The sequence below is a fragment of the Geospiza fortis genome, unplaced genomic scaffold (genome assembly GCF_000277835.1).
Source record: "Geospiza fortis unplaced genomic scaffold, GeoFor_1.0 scaffold1048, whole genome shotgun sequence".
Lineage (NCBI taxonomy): Eukaryota > Metazoa > Chordata > Aves > Passeriformes > Thraupidae > Geospiza > Geospiza fortis.
The window spans coordinates 124,991-146,187 of record NW_005054619.1 but is presented as its reverse complement, the minus strand read 5'-3'; the positions used below and the strand labels follow the sequence as shown (position 1 = coordinate 146,187).

The 21,197-nt window shown below is 39.6% G+C and overlaps 1 protein-coding gene across 1 annotated transcript in view; it reads right to left on the bottom strand.

Annotated features, from left to right (window-relative positions):
• Positions 1–21,197, bottom strand: part of SHB (SH2 domain containing adaptor protein B) — a gene marked incomplete at its 5' end in the record, with an annotated part of 56,851 nt that extends 35,654 nt beyond the window's left edge. The window contains 2 exons of the mRNA XM_031064719.1: positions 8,347–8,464; positions 21,120–21,197. Coding sequence (XP_030920579.1) covers positions 8,347–8,464; positions 21,120–21,197 — 196 coding nt within the window. The remainder of the gene's footprint in view (positions 1–8,346; positions 8,465–21,119) is intronic.

The window sequence follows — 21,197 nt, the reverse complement described above, 5'->3', positions numbered from 1 at the left end:
CCAAAAGAATACCAATATTCCGATTGACTGAATTTTTTTCACTCCAGGGTCACAGTACTCTTTTTCATATTTCCAAGACACAGCTGCTGAAGTGCTACAATTACAGATCCTCTTGGACCACAGAGACCTTAGCGCTACTCAAACTGCTGCCAGAAGCATTGCTGTCTTGAAAGGACAGGCAATTCACATCCTATATTAAAAGCATCATTGTTCTTAAGAAGAACAGTCCAAAATCGTGAAACTTATCTGGGCATGAGAAGGATGGAGTAGAAGGAAGCCCTGTGGTAACTGGCAGGTGAAAACAGACATAGAATCAAAGCAGCATATTAAGAAACACAAATCTAACTCCCTATGCCACAGGCAACACTGCCTGCAAAGCACAGGTAGGCACCAAGGAAAAAGCACCTGCACACATTACACACGTTGCTTATATTAGGAAAGCAGATAGATTTTGTCAAACTAACCATCTTCACCAAAAGTGTCTTGAAACGACTGCTTCTTTGCCAACACCAGTCTTCCAGGCTGCAGGCAAAGGTTAAATAGCATCTTGACCTCATTGGTTTCTTTTTCCCAAACATCCATTCCTTCACTTAGTTTTTTATGCAAGTACATGTTCATCAGACAGTGAGCAAAGAAATTGAATGAATGAAGTTATAGTCCTTCAACATGCATCTTCAGGTAGTCTACTATAATTCTGATGTACATTTCCAAAATTCTGGACATCTTGTTTCCATTATTTTGGGCATAAACTTTTGTCTTAATGAGAACAACAGTCAGGAAACTGTGAAAAACTCAATTTTTATTCAGGCTTGTGATTCAAGTTTCACATTTAGTCCATTTCCAAACTATATCAAATCAAAAGCACAAGGTGAAGGTGTAGAAACAGAAACAAAACCAACAAACAAAACCAACATTAAATTAAACTTGTAGTATTAAACATTAGAGAGAGCACCTTAAATCTTTCTAGGGGAGGAAACATCTTTAAACATAAAGAAATTGTAATAATTTTATGCAGAGCTGGTTTCCAGCCCAGTGATGCACCCAGCAGCAGCAACCACTGCACATCACAGTCTCTCAGTACATGAGAAACTAGGCTCTCCCCTTTCTGGCTTTATCTTCTCACAGTCACTGATGGGGCACAAGTGCTCATGAAGACAGAAAGAGAAGTACTGATGATCCTGGCAACTGGACATGCTTCTAAACTGGTAGGGTTTCACAGCATGTGTGAGATCTGCTGCTTTGCTCAGAGAACACAAGGACTTGCGTTGAAGCAGGTCCAGCACTACCTCAAACATCACTCAATTCATGCACTTTAGACATAATGCCAAGGAAAACGTTCTCTTCTGTAATTGTTCTTAGACAATTTCTTTCCTTTAAATCATTGCCCAATGGAATGTCTGTCCAAATTCCAAATTAAGTAAGAAACAACTTGAAATAGATGCTGAAGCCCAGGAGGTTTCTAATTAACATTGCATCTAGCATACTTTAACAAAGCACAGCTGTTCAAAGCTTATGTCCTCACTTCTCATGAGCTGCAGGGAGTTTTGCACTACAGGATAGCAGCAGGTGACAGTAACACTAGCACTATGCTCCAAATGATGGGGAATGCTCAGAACACATCAGACATCTCTCCTTTGTCACTTCTAGGAAGAGCTCCCCAAGATTTCCAGTGCTGCTCTATAGGAAACTCCCAACACCAAGTAAAACCATCTTCTTATCAATCACAAACTTACTTTTGTGTGCTACTGATCTTCAAATCCTACACAGTGGCTCTCCACATTGCAAATGTTGAGATGAGAGCACATGCACATTAAATTTCAGGAATGAAGTGTTACCTCGCATTTTTCCACACTTTTAAAGGAAAAAATAAAAATCTTAATTTTTCTACTAGAATGACCAGCATGTGGTCTATTCACATCATCTGGAAACCAGATGATAATAGTGCTAATGAGGAATTCACAATGGATCAATCCTCGTTTGGGGTTCATTTCTAGTCATGGCTAGCCTATTGTCAGACCCTCAAAGAGAATTAGAATTGAAATACATAAATGTAGGAACAAAAGAAGGAGCTTAAAGTTTTTTTTGAAAATGATGCCAGCTGTTGAGCTTAGTGGACAAATACACTGCTTCTCCTGTGTTCACTACAGCTGTCTGCCATGCTCAAGTACAGACAGACAGCAAATCTTACACAAAGCCACTACAGTGCTTAGAGATCTGGTTAGCTTGCTAGGCTTGGTGATTTTCAATAAGCCAAAAATATTCTTCCTAAACTTCTCATCTGTATGTGCTAATCCAGGCATCCTAATCAAAGCCTTTATCAAAGCAGTTATCATTGCTCTTCTTGTATTATTTGCAGTTGCAAACCCGGTGCCAACAAGCAACATGCTAGAGGCCACCTGGTAAAGAATTTTACAAGATCAGACTCACCACCAATGTGCTCTAGTGACTATTCAGATGAAGTTACATGTCTGAACAAAAAAACAGCCTTTCTAGTTACAAGGGAAACTGACACCCAAGACCTTTTGAAGTAGGTCCAGGTTCATGGGAATGCTGTTTTTTCCATACTCCCAGCATTTCTGTGATAGCTCGCACAAAGACTGAGCTACTTCTCCCAGCATGTCCATGGGAAGCTCCCAGTTAAGGCAGGTGCACTGTTTTTGCTAGGCTGCCTGTCATGCATTAGAGATGCCATTGTGATGCAGCTATGGTCTTTTACCTCAGCCCCTAGAAAGAAGTAGTGAAGTGCAAGAAGGCATTAACTCTTCTAGCACTGTCTGCACCTATAGAGGAGTCTCAGCTTTCTGCATCCTTAGAGAAAGAAGCCCAAGCACAAAATCTCTAAGTATGAGCTAGTTAGACTTGTTCACTGCTGTTCTATGGTACAGCCAGGACAACGCATATGGAGACATGATGATAAATACACAGAAAAAGAAGAAAAGAAGAGGATGCTAATATTGTGAGCCTATGAACAAAGCTGTGATTTTTCTTTTGGAATTCTCTCTAATAACCGCTCATTTAATTTTAAAAGAGCTCCCGTTGACAAAATGCTCACATTCATTTAAGCCCCTCTAGATGAAAATCCTGCCCTTCCTCATCACACACTTCCCTTAGTTTATGCTCACTTTTGCTAATATGTAATTGCTCAGGTTGATGAAAGCATTGAACAACACAGGCAAGAAAACAGGTATCTCTGTACCATGATTCTAATGCTCTAGAGAATCCCTAGGAATAGATTCCAGCTCTTCAGTCCAGTACACAGATCCTTCTGCTACATCATTCACCTAACCCTGGAGCATGCATACAAGTTCATCTTTTCTGTTTGAAACTTGAATTCAGATTTCCATTTATGGCCAGAAGCCTTTTAATGACTTAGATTTTCCAGTGTTCAAGCAGTAGTGGCAGCATGCTTCGGTGTCGATTTGGGAGTCACCAAATGCACACTGAGTACTTTCCCTGATCTCATGGGTTGGCACATCCCACCTACAAGATCTAACATGCCCAGTCCCCAGGACAATTGTGTGACTAGACTCTTGTGAGAAATACATCAATAACAAATTGAATTCCTTCCTCCAGTAACACCTACTTTGGCTGTCAAAAAGGAGATCTTTTATGCCTTGAGGAACCTCTCAAGTTACCCAGATCAGAACAGAGGCAGAGTGTATGTTTTATCAATAGTGCTATGACAGCCTTCTTAAGTCTGCACATAACATAGCATTTGCTCTGTGAGGAATACCGCATGGTATGTTACATCTCAGGGAAAGCAACTGTTTGCAGTAATGCTACCCATTTAAATCTTCAGAATTCTGAGACACAAGAAGAGTGTTTTCTCCCTGGCTACCACATCATTGAGGCAGATGCATGAACTAGAGGCCAGAACCGCACAAAGAGGCTGATGTCTCTGGCACAGTCCTAGGTCATATCTATAAAAGCAAAGGAAAAACGCGATGTACATCAAGACTACCAGGGCATAAACCTGAGGCATTCCTAGATCTCTAAGTAATCTCTAAGGCACTGATGCATCACATACTTATCTCGCCTTTCAAATCACTGTTCTAATTCAAGGGCTTAATTTCTCCTTCCCTGACCATTCTACAGAACAGAAGATACAATTCCTGATCCAGAAAAAAGAGAAGTGATTTTGCCAACACACTTTTCTCAGGGTAGGCCTCATATCCCGATAATGCTTTCCACTTCCTCTCTCACCAAACACCCAGGCCCCTTACCCAGTAATTTCTCATTATGTTCCAAATTATTTTGAGACTTAAAATTACTTTAATTTTATGGTGGTTGGAGTAAACTGAATTATATATTATAGTACGTATCATGCTAGGTGCTTCATACTCAAGACATCATAAGTTGTTCTGATGAGAGTAACCTTAGAGGTTACTCAAGGTATAAAATATCTCCTTTTGGAAGCAAGATGCTCTCTTCAAATCCAAGCACAAAGTACGACAACAGATGCGGTTTATTATCTCAATCTCTAAAGGCAGTATTCCTTATCATACCTTAAAATGACACCATTGTTTGTGCAACAATTTGCCTACCAGCATATCTCCACTTGAATGATGATCCAAAATTGGATCCTTCTCCAAAGGCAAGTTTTAGATGCATTCTATGATGCAGCACACAGAAGGCTGCGGTACAGGCAGCCTTGATCTGGCATTTGATGGCAAATGTTTAATGCAATCTGAGGACTGGTGTTAATTCTTTCTGAAAGGCAGAGATTCCTGGAAGAGTTATGTCCACATGCACAGCTGTCAGGAGAAAGAGGAAAGGCGTGGCTGTAAGGCTATAGCTGGAACAGGGCCTTCTGACTTTTAGGGGATTTTAAGGGGAAAAAAAATGCACACATTTTCCCCAACCATTGCCACAGTCATATCCATGAACTAAGGAAACCTCTCTCCTCTCAGGTAAGGGATTACCACAGAAAACAAACAGACCCTTCTCCAGGATTTGACATTCAGTGCAGGCTGATGAGCGTAAATACTAAAGTGGAAATAACTTCTCTTCCCCTAGCATTCCCTGAGAGGAATGGATGACAGAGAGGCCTGGATATTATGATCACCAGCACTCTGACCTGACAGTGTCTCAGCCATTCACTTCTGCTCAAATGCAGCATCTCCAGCCACTGCTTCTCTGCAGAGCTCTCTCTCAAGCATGAAGAACATACTACACCTGATCCAAGCAGTGATGCTTGGCTACAGCCTAGGTAAAGCAGCACAGGCTTGTTTCTGTGACAGGCCACATGCCACTGCAGCAGCTACAAACTGATGCCAGGGGAGAAGAAAGGTCCACCTACTACTCAGGATCCTTAGAAATCAGCTATCTCTATCTGCTGTCATTGCATGCTTGGTAGCAGCCAGTCCAGAATCTTCAGCCAATTCCATGCATAGTCCAGGATACTTTACATCATATACCACAGAACTTCCTTTATAGTCATGTAGTTACTCCGGGACATCAAATCTCCAAAGAGGTTGTGGTCAAGGCAAAGATGCAACAACTGTTGCTGTGGCTTTGGATGCACACCCTGCCACGCTGAGATTCCCACCACACAGCACTTCAGGAGCTGGATTGCCAGGGATTGTCTCTGAACCTCTGGCATGGACTTCCTGAAGACAAGGACAGACACTTAGGAATGGCAATACCACAGCAGATGTGTTCAGCTGACAAAAGATGATAGCTTCTTATCAACATGTTGAGTGTGTTGACAACATTTATCATGTTGTCAACACACTCAATATTGGCCTCAGGTCAAGTCTTTCCTTGAGAAATCCTTCCAAACTTTGTCATAAAGGTAGCTCTTTTTTCCAGTCATCACAACCACAAATCTGGGGATTTTTGGGGAGCACTACCAGCAGAAGAAATTTCAAGCCTGACTGAACCCAATTCTAACCACGACAGCATGGGAAGAGATAAAATTATTTATTTCAATAATTAATTGAAATAAATCAACTCAGGGACTGCCTATTCTTTTAAATTAAACATCAGCTCAGAACAAACTGCCTGACAACTGCAAGACCACAGAACTTTTAGGAAGAAAGGATAAGCTCTGAATAAAAATATTACTTACTTCAGACATCATACATTTCTATTCAGATGTAAGCTTACTTTCTCATATTGAAATCACAAGGTCTTATTTCATATGGACACCTGCTTTTGCCTAATGCTCTACTAACTCAAGGAACACATAGCATGCACAAAAGTTGTAGGGTCATATTTCAACGACCCTTACACTGGGTTCCCAGAGTTCAAGAGTTAAGGTACACCAGTAAACATGGAATAACTGATAAAAAGCTGTTTTATTTTCTATCTCTCCTACAGTGCATTCTGCTGGATTATGCAAATTCCTGCTCTCTAGGATTAAGCCACTTTAAATGCAATCAGAAGAATTTAATCAGATTAGTCAGGCTAAATGGATACCCTTCTGATGTTCTTCTATTCATCAGATAACAAAACTAACAAATGTAACAAAGCAGTAAATATTTTGAGGCAAGACAAACTTCAGTCAAAAGGTCTTCTTCAGTAGCAGCAGGTACTCAGTAAGTATAAACAGAACATTTAAAAATTCTCCAACAAGATGCCTTTGGATTTTCATTCATCAAGTGAAGTGCAAAGGCAATACCGGAGCAATTACAAAATCCCCACACATAAAACTATGTGCTTGAATACAGTCAACATAGCCTGATGCCATGGAGGTTTATGGGGAGACCTTCTCTATCCACTTTAGGACAAGATGACTGGAAACTAAATACCCAGATCTCAAAACACAAAACATCTTCACAGGTATATCAATCATCTTCTACTTGCTCAGTCACATGAATATTCAGAACACTTGCTCTATCATTATAATCAATTAAACTCTATTTTCAAAAGTGCCTTTAGAATCTTGAAGAGCTCCTCATGTTTCTTTTATAATGACACGGACCAGATATAATAGCTTATCAGTTGCACCAGGTACCAATTAGGCAAAAGGACATCTCGTAATTGCAACAGCTCACGAATCTACTGTCCCTTTCTGCAGATAAGCCATCCAGTATCGTCCTACTAAATATCTCATTTGTTATGACTAATCTGAAAAAGAAGAGAGAACAAACTCCAGTCCTAAATGCAGGAAGAAACAAGCCAATGCACTATAAGCTTAATAATTTAAATTACAAGTGCTCACCACTGCTGTATAAAGAGCAAGAAATTATTTGGACTAATATGATTTTCTGAGAAATTCCTTGACTTAAAATTAATAGATTTACACTAATGAGAAGTAACAGCTCCCAGCCCTTCTATAAGGTACTGAAAACTTCCAAAGAACTGTTTCCATGTAATTTCCTGTGTCTGTCTTCAGAAATGCTTTAAGAAAAGAAAAATAGCAACACTTGCATGAAAAAAGGATCTTTGCATCCAACAGCCTCATCTTCCCCCACTGATTAATCTTTCCTGAGGGCCCAAAACAGGAGCTGCCAATAGAAAAGGAAAGCATATAATCAACTTAACTGGGCACAAGACTGACTTATACCGCAAAATGAGAAAAAAAGGACCTGCTGTACGAACCCAAGAAATGTACATTTGAACTGCACAAAGATATGTATTGACTGGTCAAATCATCACAAATTAAAAACATATGGCCCAATACCTCAGAACATTTTACAGACTGCACAGCCAAAAAGTAGGATATTGATTCTGATAAAGAAAATACACAGAAAATAGAGTTGCACAATGCTGGTAACAAAGATTTAAATAGTTCAAAGGCATACAACAACATCACCACCAACCATTTTCCTACATGAAAAGGAAGGACACTATCAAGAATAGCAATCAAAGGCTCACAGGCATCCTAGAGTATCTCATTTTGACTGTTGATAAAAAAAACATCAGAGAAGCAAGGAAGGAAAGAAGGAAGTTACAGAAAGATGTAGATCTGCAGCCCTCCTCCAATACCAAGAAGTCCAAATCTGATTGAGGAAAAAAGTCCATTAGCAAGCTGTTCAACTGTTTTTAAGTGGAATAACACAATGTCATGCTTTGGCCATCTCACCCACATACAAAGACGACAGCCTTCACATTGCCAAGAAGAGGAATACACACTCCAACTCCCATTGCTCTTATTTTTTAACCTTGTCACCTGACAGTACAAAACTTCTACATTTAAAAGCGAGGTACAGAGCGGTATTTTTAGGTAAAAAGGCATATGCAGTAAAATGCAGTGCTTCTATAGCATTTGCTGCTGCCTACCTAAGCAGCTTCAGAAACATGGTTTTCCATGCCAAAGGACATTTCTGTTTCACAGCAGCTATAATATGCATGTGAACTGCCATGCAACTGGAGCTCACACATGCAACTGTCTTTTCTTACCAGCCATTATTCTCTGGGCTTCGTATGGTTCCATATAGCCGGTGTTCTCCCCTTTTCCCATTCTGTTCAATTCATTTTTGGCATCAAACGGATCTGAGTAGTCATCAGCTATCAATACCTGAAAGACAGGAAGGAACCTGTTACTAAAGTCTTCCGTGAGATGTGCAAAGCAGAAGGCAATGACATCCTATCAGCAAATAAAAACACCTTCACTCGGTTGCATCCTATGCCATCTTCAAAGCACAGTCTTGGTTCAGAGGATAAATACACAATTGCCACAGATTAGTTACTAAATGGTACTGAAATACAAGTGTGCACCTATTTATACCAGAAACCTCATGAAGGCAGACTCCATGTCAAAAGGATTTCTGACTAGCAGAAGCAATGGAATAATTCAGATGGACAAATTAGAAAGAGCCAACCAGTCACCAAATTCAATCCAGTGCAAATCTTATCAGAGAAGTCTGCTAATATTCAGGAAAAAAACCCACTCCTTCCCTTACACATACTTCATCTCCTCTGCTTTTAAGGTTTACAAGCTACAACTGCTAGAAACTTCTAAAATAAATATTCTAAAGCGCTCTTTTCACTGCATTAATAAGAAACCTTTTAATTTTAGGTCTTGAAAAAAACAAGACACAAAACAAACTTCTTGGCTAAACTTAAACCCTCAAAACCATCTGTGCCATTTTTTCACTCAAAGGAACATTATTTTTATTTCTATTTTGTGAACTGAGACAAAAGATAGCAAAAAGAAATTATCTGTCAGAAGACATTTTCTTCTCCACTAGGAGACTAAAAAAATCTGAAGGTTTGAAAATCTCACATTTGACCTTACATTACTCTGCTTTCCTGACAACTGCAAAATTGTCGTATGCTGTGTAGGACCTATCTATAGGTTTTTTATCAGTCAATAAAGTCACAGGAATCATTCCTCCCTATAATAGAAGTGGTAGAGCTAATCTTTGTTTCTGGGATGTGACAAGCGGACTGCGGCAAAGGCAGAAATCCTCCTATGAGAAATACTGCAGAGCACAGAGATAGAATCTACAGCAGGCAAAAGAGTCTGAAGCAAACAAAAGCAGGCAGAGGCAGGCTTCAACATCAGAATCCCTATGAAACTGTAAGATTATTCAGGTGGGAAAGAACCACAAGAGATCACCCTATCCAACTCATCACTCAAAGCAAGGCAAGCCTAAAGGGTTTTGCCCTGACTGCTTACTTTATTTACAAGGGATTTTTCAACTGAGTTACTTCACATTTCTAAGACAAGCACTAGTAAGACTTACAGCACAGTGCTATTCCAACAGTTTCAATCTTTTCAACAAAGAACCAGGAGTACACTGCCAGCCAGCTGAGAGACTGAGGCTGCATCTGCTTCTGTCTCCTGCTGCCAGCATATCCCACCAGTCAGAGAAGAAAAACAGGACACACAAGTATTCACAGATCAAACACCTGCACAAGTGCAATGGAATAAATGAACACTCTATTAGGAAAGACAGATCTCCTTTAAGATTAGGAAACAAAACATCTAACACACTTCAGAGTCATTACTCAGGCCCCATAACACTGGCACACTGCAATTTTATACTACTTATTTTGCTTATTTTACTACCAAGACTGACATTTTAATTATGGGGTTTTTGTGTTTTCCTCTGCTCAGAGCTTAAAGTGACTGGAAGCTTTTTTTGACCAGAAATCACCAGACTGACGTGGATCATTGAGAGAGGAAAACATAATTCTTTCTTTCACTTGCTGTCCAAAATTACTCCCTCATTATTTCGAAAAAACAGTTAACACAAAGGGGAAAAGTCCCCTCCCTCCTGTCTGGCAACATATGCCCAAGCAGCAAATCAAGTGACAGCAGCTGCACACCCTTGAGACAAAGAGGACAACGTGTATCATGCAGCAGTAATTTCTCCTAGTCACAAGGGCAGTTTTATTTCCAAAAGTGATGCAGCTGAAATGCCATCCATATTGCCTTCTGCTCCAAGCCTGTCAAGAGCTGCTAGGTGGTCGCATGTGCTCTGTGCTGCTCTCCTTTGCAAATGTTGACACATAGCACTTGCCAATCCTTTGCATAACTATACTAGAACACAAAACAGAAAGCAGACTTAGCACAGCTATTTGACATTTCTTCTTCTTCATTTGCCCAAAGTATACCACCCAAAAAACTCCAACCTAAACAACACCCTCTCACAGCAAATACCAAACCCACTTTTCAGCACTCAGGCAGAAAGAGCAACCTGCTTTATCATTCCTGGAACCGTATATCTTATTACAAGCAGAGTTACAATGCTGAGCTGTCAGAGGACTCCCCAGCTGACTGTTACTGTTTCCATATATACTAAAATTCAGTAATTCTCAGCCCAGATGTAGCAGCTGGCCAGTGCCAGAATTTGATTTCTTCTATACCTGCTAACAGCTATAAATTCTCCACTTCTAGGAAGTCTCAAGTATTTCTACTTCTTTCAAAAAAACCCCAGTGCCTGAAAACCTCAAATTAGTATGATTGCCGGTTTTATTATAACATACTTACCGTAAATGTCTGAACTCCTTTTGACAATCCTATTTCAGAGGATTATTCTTCCTGTTTTCAGAGATCTCAAACAGAAAAAGAGTTCCTACTCTGCAAGTCTTTTTGCCATTTCCACATAAGCTACTTTTAGCTTAATGAGCTCACCTTCCAAGCCTCTGTTCTTGGTTAGACAAAGCACAGACGAAAACTTTTGATGAAATAGAAGGTTCTGAGTACATGAATTTTCTAATTAAACAAAACACTTGCTTCATGACAAATGGTATTAATACACCGTTCTCATACCCCTTTCATGCTATTCTGAGAAAGAAAAAGCGTTCCAATGTTAAACAAGTATCACAGGTACATGCCTTGAATATGCAGTGGGGGCTCTGCAGGTCATTATCTTGATCACCTCCATGCCACATGGGGAAGATCCACTGTGAGAACACCATGCTGTCACCTCTTCCCCATAGGCATGTAGGACCAGGTCTTGTGACAACCAATGTGCTCCTGTGCTCACTAGAGCTCACTAGCTTTCCAGAAAGACGCATTTTGCTTGTTTGTATTTCTCCCCACAACCTTTCTACCACTGCCCAGCAAACTGGTTTCAGTCAGGCATTTGTTTTCTACAGTCCAGAGGCCAAGGTGAGCACAGGAGATCCCAGGTTAGAGCCTGCATGCAGTGCCCCTTCCACAGCTTTGATTTAGTGCACTTCCAAGGCAAATGGCTAAACTCGTTTGACTGGTCTCCAAACTGATCTTTCATGTTACTGACTGACAAACACTGGACAGCAGGTAGAAGATACTGGACAGCATCCACTGTCTACCAATGCATCCCTCCTAGAAGTCTCAGCTAGTTAGATTATCCAGGATCTAATGCTGTACTTGCCACATCTACCCTGGACAATAATCAGAGGAATGGCAACACGTTGAAATTTTCTACGCACAGCTAAAGACAGCATTCATACACAGAGGATGACCTGTGGAGCAGGACATATTTAATTTGGCTCCCTGCTCTGCCAAATCCAGCCACCTTCCTCACAGGTCCAGTCTGTCAAAATGAAAACACAGCTATCAGGAATCTCCAGAAGGCAGTCATCCAGATTCCAAATTAATGTCAAAATCAGTTGCATTTGTCAGGGTTATTGTTAAAGACCTATGGCTTATCTTTTGAGAGAATGTGAGATCTACATTCTGAGTGTGGACTAGGAGCTCCTACAACTACTGATTCCTACTCTATTCAAGCCTGTTCTATGACATCCCATACATATATGATACTATTTTCTATTTTTGTATACATGTAGATGTAGTACTTTGAGGCATCAGTAACACCAAGTAAAAGAAACTTTAACACAAACAGAAGTACAATTATTAAAAGAAGTCAATAAGCATTTAGAGAACACTTGCAGGGGCTCTTCCTTGCTGGTTGCTAGTTAAAAGTCAGAAGATAAGAAAAAGAGTACAGCTCAGCTACGGACAAGTTGACAAATTAAAAACCGTAACTCTAGCTAAAAAGTTCATCAGCAGATACAAGATCAAAAGCCCAATAATCACTCTACCTCCCAGAAAATTACACATAAACTGAGATTGTGGTTGGTTTATCCTTCTATTATATATTAACTAAGTTGCAAGCTTCACTGTTGATGCATAGTCTTTGTTCTTTTACAGTCTTAAAAAAAGTCTGACAAATATTATCATACTAAACACAAGTTTAAATGAGTATTTGCATATACAAAAGCATGATCTGCATATGCAGACACAGGAAGAAACCAAAGAACACACCTAAGCGCATAATTTCACAGGTATCTCTATCTAAACCAAACATTTTAAAGGGAATGAAAAAGAAGGAAACAAATGAGAACTCACCACGCTGAAAAAATAGAGGTAATCTCTTTTTTTAATTGAACAGAAATGCAGAAGATCAAGCTATCTTTAAAACACCAACATCAGCACAGAACTGTTAGCTATTTCACTGATTTAGTGGCTATTGTGATTAAGGACACACTGTTCTAGAAGAATCCAAGAGAAATTATAATAAACAACATGTAGCAAAAAATCTAAAATACTTTTCCTGTCTACCAGGCCTTTGGGGAATTTATTAGGGGATATTTAAAGACTTCTCTTTATTAAATAATATATATTATTATATTATCAGTATTAAATAATAGAATGGTTTGGGGTGGAATGGACCTTAAAGATTCTCTAGTTCCAAACTCCTTGCCATGGGCAGGCACATACTTAAATAACTGTATAACGACAGACCATATATTCCTCTTTCAACTTCTGTGAGTTGCAATTAAACCCACCAATACTGCAGATAACAGCATGTGTCTATCAGCAAAGATACAGAAGACAAGGGCACTTAAAAACTGTGAATATATCTCTGAGAACACCACAGTTAACACATTTAACACAATGTAATGAAAATTCTTCATCCTCTCTGAGAATTTGTATTCACAAAAGACTAGTCCCTAGCTACAGTAGAAGTCACTCTAAATTATCACAGAATGGCCTAGGTTGGATAGGACCTTAAAGATCATCTTGTTCCAACCCCTCTGCTATGGACAGGGATGCCTTTAGATAGACCAGGCTGCTCAGACCCCATCCAACCTGGCCTTGTACACTTCCAGGGATGGGGCCATCCACAGCTTCTCTGGGCTACTTGGGCCTCATCACCTCCACAGTAAAGAACTTCTTCCTAAAAAGTAATGTAAATCTACTTTCATTGCAAAGCTATTCTCCCTTGCTCTGTCACTATACGCCCCCTCCAGATTTCTTGTAGGCTCCCTGCAGAGAGTGGAAGGCTCCACTTAGGTGACCCCAAAGCCTTTTCTTCTCCCAACTGAACAACCCCAGTTCCCTCAGCCTTTCCTCATATGAGAGGTGCTCTATCAATCTAATCATCATGGTGGCCAACAGTGATTAACAATATTAAATGGGGGGAGTTGTGTTGTTATTTTGTTTGGTTGGTGGTGTGTTGTACTGGTTGTGGACTTTTTGCAGGGGTATGTTTCGGGTTTTTTCACAACATGATATTTTTGACAAATGCCAGATTTTTCTCTTTGACCCCAAGGAACCTCCAGGTCTCACATCCCAAACACGTCCTAAGCAGATGTTTCCTAAATAATTATATTTTCATGTAAAATTCAGGCAACTAGACACCAGAAAGATCTCTGATGTTGAAGCCTGGACAAAGCTCAGCCTGCCTACAGCAGGACTGTGAAGTTTGGTCTTGATTTGTTTTCCATATTAATAAAGACTTCCACTTTTCTTCCATGAAGCACTGAATTCAAGAACCTGTTGGATAATCCTCCCTGTAGCCTAAATATCACTTCCTATTAAAAATAAATTTCACAGTCTTGGAAAACATGCTAATAGAGTGATCTGTACATGACCGGATTCCTGAAAGTATCAGGAAAAATATATCAAGGGCATTTAATACTTTGCTACCAAGTCAGAAATTTAGGGTATGACTCTAGAGGACTACCCTACAGATAAAATGTATATAAAGCCTTTCCTCCTAGTCCTAAATTTGAGTATTAATAAAGACCAACACTAGCTCTGATCCCAGAAGGAATCACAGGCCACATTCATAGCGGTAACTTCCAAAGAATGACACATCTCATCTAAAAGGTAATTGAAATACAAATTAGGAAATGTGGTGCCTAAATTTCTCAGAGAGTTGTGAACTGATAGTGATGTGCTGGGGGAAAAACTCCCAGTATTTAATAACAGGATTTCAAGAGCTATTCTTCCACCAAATACAAGGTTTGGTGCTCAGTGAAGGTGAATTGTTCTTCAGTTTTTATAAATCCACACACTCACATGGACAGAACTGAACTGCTAATAAGTTGATACAAATAACAGTTCTTGCCTTCCATTTCTCTCCTCTATTCCCAGGCAGTAATTGAAGTCCCCTGCTATCCCATACGTGTCACTGCTTCACAAAGGGCAATGCAGACCACTCTTCACATGGCAGGCAATGCAGCACTTCCTGCTCAAAGTTTAAAAATGCATTTGTACCTTTCCCCTCAGAAAGAAACAGGTGCTTCCTTGACCCATCCATGCAAGTATTTTAAATCTGAAAATGCAGCTTTGAGAATTTTTCAGTAGATCTAAGAGTTGTTGAAGGAAAGACAAGCAGAAAAATTAAGATACATTGCTCTCCTTAGAGAACAAAGTTTTTTAAAAAAAGCTTAAAAAAATTGTACCCCTTTTATGTCATTAGCAGAATATATTTTGTAAAACAATTAAACAATTTTCCACACCTCCTGGACAACGCACAACTACTCCAAAACCACACCTTATGTCTGTTTCCTTGCAAATAGACTGTCTAACATTAACATTTACAAAAACAACGGCCTATCCAGGAAGATCTGCACCACAGTCCTTTCCTATCTCTTGCTAGAATCCACCATTATGCTGTTTCAACTGCTTAATCTCATATCACTTCCTCCACTTCCAAACCATGCCTACCATACTGTTAGTCAAGGATACAACCACAATGACACAGGACAGCAAAGGAGTAAAAAGTTAAACCATATTGTTTGCCACCAGGCAGTGGTTAGCACAAGCAAGGACATATACAAAGGTGTTTAGAGACACAAACATCTCTCTTACACCATTGTCAGTGAGCCTGGGGAGCAAAGAATCTTATAAAACCAGACACTTCTTCAGTGATCCAAGCAAATAAAATGGTAAACTGGCCACAAGATCAGATAGCAAACTACAAGATTACATGCAAACTTAATGTTTAAAAAGAGAAACACAGCCTCATCTTTTTCCTTTCTAGATCCTTTCTCCTCATTAATCAGGCTAAAATACTTACTTGAATTCCCATACAATTTTTGCTGTTCCTAATTTCTCATTTAGAGTCAGAATACCCTTTGAATCATAGTAAATTGCATAACATTATTTAGCCTATAGAAGGTTTTACTGCCATATACACATTACAACAGTCTAATGCTAACAGTTGGTGTGCAAGTTTACCTAAAGTTGGATATGTAAAATAATGTAGTACAGATGTCTTTCCTCATCTGGACAGTTTAGAAGGAAAGTCTGCAGGTAACGTGTGCTATCATGCAGTAGAAAGAAAGCTGCATTTATGGTGACCCCAGTGTTGTAGCAGAACAGCAAGTCCATTCCCTTGTTCAAAGGCAGTATCTGAAGAACTTTCTTACAACAGAGTTGAGATGCTTACTGCAAAGGTATACACATGATACACTCTTCCAGAAGTCTACCACTCCCTTCTTCAATCTCCACGTTGTCCAACTCCTTCATACTCTTTCCTGATACAAGCAGAGAGAGACTATCTCTTTGTGCCCAGAAGTCTGACAATTTGGATAGCTTCCAAAGCCATGAGCATTCCAAGCAGCGCATACAGTGCAGATGCCAGGCGTACTCGTAACTGAACAGCCTACCACATCATTCCAAAAAAGTTCTGAAGTCAAGACTCTAAAGTCTCAGGCTGTATCTAAATATCCTCCTTTTCACAAGACTGCTCTAGTCCCTTAATCATAAGACTAACATATGAGAAAAAATTGCATTTCTAGCTGCATTATAGCTGCCCTGTAACAACATAGATACACAGAAAAACTGTAACTTCCTGCCTTTATGTATAGCCTTGCCTAACCAATTAATGCACAACCAGCAGCCATGACTATTTTTTTTCTTTTACTCAAAGACAGAGCCATATAACAATGGGAATCACATGTGAGAGGATGACTATTTCAGAACCAGCCGTATGGAGAGGCAGCTTGAAACTCTGCTGCAATGGATGAAACATGGGAATAAGACACTGAGTTACATTTGTAGTTTAGGATATCTAGAAATAATATTCTCTGATACAAATAACCCCAACACTGTTTAGACATCTTTCAAGTGTTTTCTCAGTGCACCTTGAAATACCAGCTGCAAGATTCTTTTAAATGCACATGACTTGTTCTCAGTTTAAAGATGAAATAAAATATAGACCTTCCATATATAAAAATAAGACAAGTATCTGCTCAAACCTAAACCAGTATTTTAATAATATAAAGATCTTAATAATGTTGTACAGAGTCTAATCACTTTTATGCAAGATGTCAGAAGTCCAAAAAGGTATACTACTTCGCTAGTCTACTGCAAAGGCACACGTTTCTTATGCATAGATAGTGTTTTCAGAACTTTGTACATCAAGTCAGCAGCTCTGCTGTCCTGAACAGTTCAATGCTGCTGTTGCACAACATTGACATGATTTTGCACTAGATCGACTCTGACTGTGCAGAATCAAGTTATTCTCTACTGCATCAGATACATCCTGTATTGCCATTCAAAATTTTGTACTATTTGAAAGTAGCTGAGTGCTTGCTTAACAAAAATAGCTAGAATTGTTAGGCTGTAGGTTGAACTTTATTGGAATTATAAGGTTATGTTGTCTAAGTTGAACACAGATTATAGTACAGCCTGGAGCTAACAATATGTACATTAATAATAATTAAACTGGACAAAACTAGCATTTTAAATATTATTTAAAAATAATAGATCACAGCTTATGGACTGCAACAACCATATTACAACATGGATGGCAGAACCAACTAAACATACAGCAAGCAATTCGTAACAAAACAGAAAACCAGAAGTAAGAAGACCCCAGACCCCAATGCTGTTGTTTGTCCAGACTGTCATGTGAGGGATAGGGAGTTTGGATTTTAAGTGTATAATTGCCTAGGGATTTATTTGTTCAGACTCCCTGTGTTGAGGCACTACCAGATACCATAATTGACCTGTGCTAACAAACCTGTCTAATGAAGAAGAGAGATTAATGTCAAAAATTTCTTTAACACCTGTGGAAATGGATCTTGCAACTTGCAGTGTCTTCTGCATTCAATATAAAGAATTGTTACATTGTTCTGTCTCCACTGAACAGAGATAGTGCAAAATGCTGTTCATTATGAAATAAATGTCTTTGAACCCAGCTTTTAAATCTTAAGAACTTCCTGTGATGAAATATGATACAGCTGTTTTTGGGAAATATCCCAGGTTCTTCAGCTGAAAAATCTGGCAGAGAAATGGTTAGGTTCAAATACATAACAGGTGAAAACATATCTGAAGTATTCTTTCACCCAGACACTTCCCCCTCAGTTACTACTTCATGGATTTACACACACCATGTGTGTGTAAATCCAGATAGAAGACAATCACTCAGAAAGATTTCAGCTTTTATTTCTTTTGATCTCCATTCACAAGTAGATTGCCTAGTGAGCTGGTCTTAAACGAAGTCTTGTGTTTATGCTTACACAAATACAGGAGATGCCAGATTAATCCAGAATATAACCACATGTTGTTTCAACTTGCCCACACTCCCTAGCTTCTTTGTGGCAAGCAAATAAGTTAAGCTCTCACAAGCCAGCACTAAAGATGGAAGCCAATCATTTCCTTATCCACCATACTGGAGGACCTGAACTGCTTCAGCCATTAACTGTAACACACCCTGCTCTCCCTTGTCTGAAGGTAAACACCACAGTTAAAGTCCCCAAACCCACCCAATTGTATTACCTACATTAAAAAAAAAAAAAAAAACCAACAAAAAATCCCCCCAACAATTTGGATTCAAAGACATGTGGAAATGATGACTCTCACTGCATCTGTTATAGAGGTTAGTCACCTCACTACTAAAAGGTGCATGGCAATCTGGATTTGTCTGCTTCAGCTTTAATTGGAATTTCCACTGCTACATACCAAAACTTCCTGAATCCCAGATAGATTATATCTCTCTGGCTACTTTACCAGCCTTTGTCTAAAATCTTGCATAATATAATCATGCCTGCCACCACTTTAAATCTCCATCCCCTTTACTCCCTGAATCAGCTAGTTTACAATTTTTCTTTTCCTCTGGGAATTTCAGCTAACCAGTCTGCCACTCTCCGTACTTTTGCCCTTTACCATTTGCCCTTTATAAGTAACCACACCAAACAAGCACCTTCCTGAATCTCCTTCCCATTCCAGTAACTCTTTCAAGTATGACACACAACTGAGATTTTCATCCAGTTCTTTACTGATGACAAACCACAGAAGATACAAAATTGCTCACTGAATTTGCTGAAACCCCTACTTCTCACTTCTCCATCAACACATAAAGGAAAACAAGCATTCTATCCTTGTAAATGAATTCAGAAAAAAAAACTACCACCAAAATGCTGAAACAGTCATGCTGGAATGAAACACAAACATTTAACAGGCATTACTGGATCATTAAACACTAAGATAGTTCTGTGAAGACAGAACTATATGGCCCTTAGTTATTTTTTTTCATTCCTAAAGTGTTTACTAGCTTATGCTATCTTACACACAGCATAAAAACCCCAGGTTTTAAAATGTTTTTCACATGTCTGTGAATTCTTATGAACAGCAGACCTCTAGCCTCTAGCTTTGGGGGGTTTTATTCCATCTTTACTGTCTTCCTTATTATATCTTTCTTACAGAAGTTTATTTTCAATTGCTTGGTTCGCTACTGAACTACAGACACTCAGTTAACTAAATTTCCAACTTCTCTTCCTCAGTGAATCACAGGTGTAGAAGAGAAGCAGTTCCTTGCTGGCCCACTATGACCCCTACTTACCAAGTTCACTTGTCAAACTCTACATTTTGGAGCTGTGAAATGAATGAGATTTCACGTCCATTGCTAGGATAAACTTAACACAATTGAACAAAAGGCAAGCTATGTTGCATAAAAATGCTGTTGCAGGCAGCCACAGTTGGCTTTTCTCAGATACATTCAGATTTCCTGCTTGTCACATATAGTTTTCTCTCTCAATAATTGGAAAAAAACCCTAAATATGAGAATTTTTGCCTACAAGATTCAGAACCTTCAACAAGGGCTTGGGACCAGCATACAGATTTATGAGCATTACAAAGCAGCACGTTACCTAGCAACAAATACGTATTTTCTGATAAAAATTGCTTCAGTAGGGTCTAAAATTGAACACAGATTTTAAAAAAAGAAATACATTCCGCCCCAAGCAATTGTTTTTGATGAAAGGCGTTCCCCAAAAGAGGATACCTAACATCAGTGTAAGAAATTTAAAGAAGACTGAATCGATTGTAACATATAGTGGAAAACATAGTGAGATGCTAGCCTTTAATCAATCACTTCCACAAAAAAAAAGTTGCTTCCAGTCAGGAACACCTACTAAGACAACAGAATAAATCCTAGATTTTTCACCCTATATCATCACAAGCAGATTTTTTTGGAATTCCACTTGGACAGATATAATTTATCAAATTGTCATGGAAGTGCAGCAATGCAATCATGTTACATACTTAAAGATGTACACACAGATCATTTAGACTGATAATATTCTGAACATACCTGAAATTCCTGTGATGTGACTATTATCCTGGAGTTGAAAATGCCAATTAACAAAATACCAGAAACATTTATTTCCAATACATGAGAGAAACTGAACTATACTCACAAGACCAACACAGGCAGGAGGATGTGCTGTTCTTAAAAAACAATTAATGCTATTCCCTCTCTAACTTGAGTTCCCAAGGCCAGCACTTTCCAGTGTTGTGTCTAGAATGTCTTGTTAAAATTTGAAAAGAATGACCAGTAAAAGACAGGACAACGTTTGCAACTGGGCAAGTAGCTAAGGAATTTGTTTCAGCTACAAACCAGTTGGAAACACAGCTATCATGCAAGTTGCCCTGCCATTGTAACACAGGACTTTGAACCACCTTTAACACTGAACTAGGAGGTAAGAGGTTTATAAATAAACAAATGACAAACTCTCTCCATAAAACCAGTTTATTTTTTATATATTGCGTCCAATACCACACGCAGTGGCGCTGAGGCTTGGGGTCACAAGCACAAGGCTTTTCAAGGCCTCTAGCCCTCCCCAAGCATATCCCTCCCCCTAATTCATATCCTGTTCTGCCGGGTCACAACAAGAGCCTTGGTACCCATCATGAGGCTGGCAGTGAATTGTGCCTCAAAGGAGGGTCAGACACACCTGGGAACGTGTCCCATCAGAAGGAAGGCGAGCTTGAAGCCGTAAGGACAGGGCACCATCACTTCACGCGCTACACCTGCACAGGCCCCGCATGACCTAAAGAATTAAAAAGGGCCAGGCCACCCAATGAAGGATGGCTGAGAACAGAGGCAACTCCAGATGTACAGTAGTTGGTCCCCTCGCCAAAAGTCCTTCCAGGGCCCGACGCAGCCCCAGCCCTACCACCTCGCCTACAGGGGCAGGAACAGGAGCACAACACTTACTTTATCTTTCACGGCAGAGGGGGCAGCAACCGCCGGCTGCTGAGAGCCCTTGCTAAGCTTCTTGCCCGCGCTGTCGCC